Source organism: Triturus cristatus, chromosome 3_1 (assembly GCF_964204655.1).
Source record: "Triturus cristatus chromosome 3_1, aTriCri1.1, whole genome shotgun sequence".
Classification (NCBI taxonomy): domain Eukaryota; kingdom Metazoa; phylum Chordata; class Amphibia; order Caudata; family Salamandridae; genus Triturus; species Triturus cristatus.
In genome coordinates, this window is record NC_140583.1 from 971,429,362 (window position 1) to 971,435,361 (window position 6,000).

The following is a 6,000-nucleotide window of genomic DNA, read 5'->3' on the forward strand; positions in this document are numbered from 1 at the left end:
ATCCACCCTCGACATGATAGCGACCACAATGCGCTGATCCTCGACCTTACTGTAGTGAGGGAAAACAATCCCACGCAAAATAGTGGTACGCCCCGACCCTTACATCTCTCCGGCGACAGAAGACGCCTTAAGTGGATGCTGATTCTTAAATCCCCTGATAAAATCAGCCTTATCTATTCGGCCACAAGTAATGCCCTTGCACAAATGTGCCAAATCTTAGATCAGGACAATGATATCAGGAAAAATCATGTGTCCGAAATCCACACTGGGCTAGTCAACATATTGGGAAACTACCTAAATCCTTTGATTTCTAGGAAAAAGAGAACCGCAATTGCACTCTCCTGGTTTAACCACGAATGCAGAGAGGCAAAACTAGCCCCATTGGCCACATTAAAATCTGGCGATAGGAAAGCGGTCGCTATGAGTAGAATTAATTACAAGCAAACTGTAAAAGTGGCAAAGCAGAACTGGGAATATGATAAATGGGAGGACATTAAAAGAGCACTCATTAAAAAGGACATGAGAGAATTTTGGCTAATTGTCAGATCAGAATCAAAGGATGGCTGTATAGCCGATGACCCCAACATTGCATCGAGTCAATGGGTTGATCACTTCCAGAGTTTGTATGCTCCGTTGGCCCCCACTACTGAGGCTCCATCCCCCCCTGATGCGATTAACGAAGCCATTGTTAGTATAAGCCCCAGGGAGGTAGAAAAGGCCGTGAACAGACTTCCAGTAGGAAAGGCTCCTGGCCTTGACAAGATTCCTGGGGACCTTTACAAGCACAAACCTGAGGTGTGGATACCATACCTTTGCTTACTCTTCAATGCCATTCTTCATGGTGCCCCCATTCCGAACACCTGGGCAGGCACGGAGATAGTCCCGGTTTTTAAGAAGGGCTCCCCCCTCTTGCCTAGCAACTACCGCCCGATCAGCCTAATTGACGTTAGCCAGAAGCTCTTTGCACGTATCATTCTAGATCGAGTACAAGCCTGGATGGACGAAAAACGAATACTAACCCCTTACCAGGCTGGCTTTAGAGAGAAGACATCCACGGTGGACCAACATTTCCGATTACAACTTCTTTATTGGAAAACCGTGAGGGTAGAGGGTGGCAGCCTCTACCTTATCTTCGTCGATCTCAAAGCAGCTTTTGACTTAGTCCCCCGGCAAACTTTGTGGGCGGTCTTGGCTGAGATGGGGATGCCTGCCTGCCTTTTGGGGATTATAAAACGGCTACATAATGACAACTTTGCTCAAGTCAGGTGCGGCAAGTGGAGCAAATTGACTCCAAAGTTCCCGGTCAACCGTGGAGTAAGACAGGGATGCGTCCTGGCCCCAACCCTATTTTCTCTCTATACTAATGCATTAGTGGCCCACCTGAGGGGAGTTAAGGACATCGATGCCCCCAAACTTAACAACGAGCAGGTGGTTTCACTAATGTTTGCTGATGATACCCTCCTGGTATCTAAATCCCCTATGGGGATTCAACGTGCCCTCGATAGTTTCTCTGATTTTTGTTCCCAGAGAGGCCTTGAGGTTAATTCCTCAAAAACAAAATTTATGATATGCAACCCGCCTAAAAACAACGGTCCAAACCCTTCTCTCAATGGTGTTGCACTGGATAGGGTTTCAGTCTTTGAATATCTTGGTGTCACGCTTTCGGACAGGATGGAATGGGGTCCCCAGCTAGCAAAAGCTAAATTGCGACTCACACAGACCTGCGGTGGGATCCTTAAAATATATAGAGCTTCCATCTCAAAACCGATAGCACCCACCATTGAGATATACAAAGTACAAGCACGGGCTGCATCTCTCTACGGGGTTGAACTATGGGGGCACTGCTCAACTGGAGACATTGGGAGATCAGAAAACTCGTTCTTAAGGTCAATACTGTCCTTACCACCCAGCACTCCCCTCATTCCACTTAGAATGGACTTGGGAGTAAGGTCTATCCAAGACGAAATTGCTTTAAGGCCACTACTGTATTGGCGCAGGCTGTGGGCAACTCCAGAGCTAGTGGATTATCAAAACGATTTAAAATCGTTACTGACCCCTCGTGGTATAGATAACATACCGTGGCTTCTCTATATTAAAAGGGAGCTTATTAGATTAGGGTTTCCTGAACTATGGCACCATCCTGAAACACATGCCCCTACACTTTCTAGAGCTGAATTGGCAAATGCATTTTGGATAAATAATAAAAACACGATGCTAACCAATAATAAATTAGGCTCATTGACCTTGGACTTTTTTAATATCAAAGAAGATTTCAAAATAGAGCCAGTCCTAGACCTGATGGAGCCTAATGCCTCTAGAAAACTATATATGCAATTCAGGTATGGAACATTGCCTTTGAGAGCCTTCACAGGGAAGTGGTCGACAAATAATCCTCTCGACTGTCCAACCTGTGGAGCCCCTAGCGAAACTGATCTACACGTTCTCTTTTTTGCCCCACATACAAAACTATCAGAAAACGTTGGCTTCGTCAACTCTGTAGGAATTTGGGGACCATACATTGTAAAGTTGCCTACAGAATTCTGAAGACAGACACAGCATTACCTATAGTTTTTTCGCTATCACGCTTCTGGTATGCTGTGTGGCGAAGGAGAAGCTCCCTTTTATTGTCAAATTTGCCGGTATAATGTATTGTTTTTATGATATCTTAACCTTTTAATCTTTTACCTATTGTTTTAATGAAATAACTCGCAATCAATCTAATCTTTATTGTACTCACTTTTTATGTAATTTAATAATTTCTTGTTTTTATGGACTGCTTATCTTTTATAGTCTATGACCGAAATAAAGATTATTTTGAATTGAATTGATATTTAGGGGTTCAAATAGTTCGTGATATTGATAAAATATCCCAAGTTCATTTTGAAAAAGTAACTAACACGATCAAATCAAAGTTGCAATCATGGAGTGCCCTTCCTCTTTCTTTTCTGGGTAAATCGAATCTCCTAAAAATGTCAAATCTGCCTAAATTCACTTTTTTGTTCAATACAATTCCATTAGAATTCAAAGGGTTTGGTTTAAGAAAGTACAGGGATTTTTCTCTAGTTTTATTTGGGGGTGATAAAAGCACAAGAATATCCCTAAAGAAATTTAGAAGAAAGAAAGTCCATGGAGGAATTGCTACCCCAAACATAGATTTGTATTACTGTACTTTTCATTTTAAAAAATTCCGGCAATTATTGATGGAAAGCTCAATCTTTTCTCCACTTTTTAAGGCCCTTACAACCAGCTTCTCACATCAGGCAGGTTTTTTTCTCTTAAAGTTTGGACACCCAAGATTTTTCAAGACGGTGAGACTGAAGATCTTGGGGGCAGCAGTCAAACTCTGGGTTCAAGTGAGAAGACTTTTAAAAATCCCATACTATAGTGACGCAGCACAAATCTGGGACTCTCCAGGCACTCCAACTTGTTTGGAGGATGCCCTTGCTATCCCACTTAGATCTTTTGGTATCCACACCTGGGGACAACTCATAGTGGATTCTGAACCAATTTCATGGCAGCATTTTTCCCTGATTTGTGAGCACTCTGTCAAGCTGGGTAAAATCCTTAGGAAAAAAAAGAGTTAGAAGGGGAGGCTGCCATGGTGTTAAAGATCTCTTCACTACATACAAAGTCGCAGAGTGGTATTGGCTGCTAATTGAAAGTGGAGAAGATACAAATGCTGCCTATACGGAGATCCGGAAGAGGGACCAGCCGGACGTCAATCTCGAAAAATTGGGGCAAGTATCAATGTCTCTTTTATGGTCATGTGTTAAATCTGCACCCTTAAAGAAGAACCATCTGTTCACAGTACATAAAGCATACTAGACTCCACAGAAAATATCCAAAATGGGAAGTCGTGCGATCAAGAAATGCCCTAAGTGTGGAGAAGATAGTGCCAACGAGATCCATACGTTTTGGCGGTGTCCCTCAATCCAGGCTTTCTGGCAGAAAGTGGGTAAGATCATATCAAATATTATGGGTCAGGAGATAAAGCTAAGTATTCCTTCTATAATCGTCGGGGTGTTACTAGAGGATTCTGATAACCAAATCTTAACAAAAAAAGCACTGATTATCCTTGCACAACGGGAATTGTGTATTAAATGGATCCTTTCCAGTTCCCCTACGGAAGAGGAATGTCCTTATTAGATTGTTCAGGCAAACAGATCAAGAAAACAAAAAACGGGGTATCTGGGATGACTGGGTTGAAAAAAACTCCATTGTAAATAAACATTAGTAAACATCACATACTTAGTACTGCACTTTGGGTTTTTCTCATTCTTTTTTGGTCTTACATTAAAGAGCTTCTACTACTTATTTATTCACTATTTTTTTTTTCTACAACTTGCCTTCAGTATTTGTTATATGATCCAATGATTATCGATATGCTAAGGAGGCTGCTTTGGTGGTTGGGCCGCTAGAAAGAAAGAAAATAAAGAGAAAGAAAAAAAAAAGGCACCGGTCCAAAGAAAAATTCCAAGATTTGGTGTTAACCTAAACCAAGAGGCCAAGTGTTGACCCAGAGATAAAATCTCTCTCTCTTTCTCCCTTGTGGAGTGACCGGGGATAACCAACACCTGCCCAAGGGTTCGGTTTATACACGCTCTTAAGGAAATTAAAGCATAATTTGGATAAATGAGGACAAAAAATAAATAAATAAAATCGATCAGAAGATACACCAAATTATGCCACATATTTTACATTTTCTTGCCGCATAATTTGGTCCTCCTCTGCCGCACAATTCCAGCTGCCCTGTGCATAACCTTGAGACAATCCTAGGTATTTAGCCAGCGGCGCAATGCATGCCCAGCCAAGAACTATGTATTGAAACAGAAAAACAAAATTCCGTAGCATTCAAAGTACCTGCAGATACTACTCATGAAGGTGTATATCAGGAGGCACACACCAGGTGAACAACTACTTCAGGCTCAGAGCATTTCCCCCACCCAGGTCGTGAAACCCTTGAAGGTACCGGTCAAGCACCCTCGATGCAGAACACCATCCACTGTAACTGTTCTCTCGTCCCTCATTGCAGAAACATCTACCCGCCACTATTCGCCCTCTTACCCGCATTGTAGAAGTCTTCTAGACCCCCTGGGTCCGCCCCCAGTTCAAGGTTCCCCCGCCGCAGGGTGCACACTGTACCCCCCAGCCCGCCACAGGCCTCTTGCAGACAGCGCAGGGAGGGTGGGTCTGGACCCGTGTCCGGTACCACCAGCACCACTGTGGGGGGCCGTTGCGGGGCCCGCGGAGACGGGGAGCTCGGCAGCCCCGTGGAAACATCCTGCCAGCAGCTGGCCGCTGCCTCCATTCGCACAGTGAGCAGCGGGACCAGGCCTCCGCCCCCAGAAGTGAAGAACACACCTAATCAACAGAGTCACGCCCCATGCACGTTTAAAACGCCTACTCGTATGACGCCATACTAGGAGAGTACACTCATACACGCTGTGCTACTCTACGATACGAGTGAAATATAAACGGTGCGTACAGAAGGGGAACATTAAAGCAAATAATTTCCCAGAGAAAAAGCCTGCCAATTGGAAAACATTTTGCAGGATTGTAACGTTAGTTTGTTAAGTCAAAAGCCACGCCCCGGGAAACTAGCCACTACTGAAGTGTCAGAAATCAAAAGTTCCTTAACAGCTGAAGCCCGCCCACTGTGAGGATGTACCGGAGGACTGCTATCAATTTACGCTTGGGCCACGCCCATCAAAGCTGGACGTGCTTACGTTTAGTTGTTTTGCGCTTCGCGGTAGCTGCTTCGAACAACCTATGCAAATGATCTGAATTCATCATGTGGTTCATGTAGGATAAGCAGTATGATGTTTTTCTACACTTATAGTTGACAAGTTTCCCAGGTTCTTGCATGCTAGTTAGGCCCATCCTTTGTTTTTCTTCTTAGCATTCTGGGGCTGTTAGTCTTATTTAACCCATAACCAGGACTACAAGTTCCGGAATTCTAAGGAAACAAGCCTTTGCAATGCAATTGGTCTCATACATGTG

At 43.8% G+C, this 6,000-nt stretch overlaps 1 protein-coding gene across 2 annotated transcripts in view; it reads right to left on the reverse strand.

Moving 5' to 3' along the window:
• LOC146861338 (mitogen-activated protein kinase kinase kinase 5-like) overlaps nt 1-5,388 on the reverse strand; it is an 802,557-nt gene extending 797,169 nt beyond the window's left edge. For both annotated transcript variants that reach the window (XM_085645620.1, XM_085645619.1), the window contains exon 1: nt 5,065-5,388. In XM_085645620.1, the coding sequence (XP_085501746.1) occupies nt 5,065-5,308 (244 nt within the window). In that variant the 5' untranslated portion in view covers nt 5,309-5,388. The remainder of the gene's footprint in view (nt 1-5,064) is intronic.
• Between the last annotated feature and the right edge of the window lie 612 nt (nt 5,389-6,000).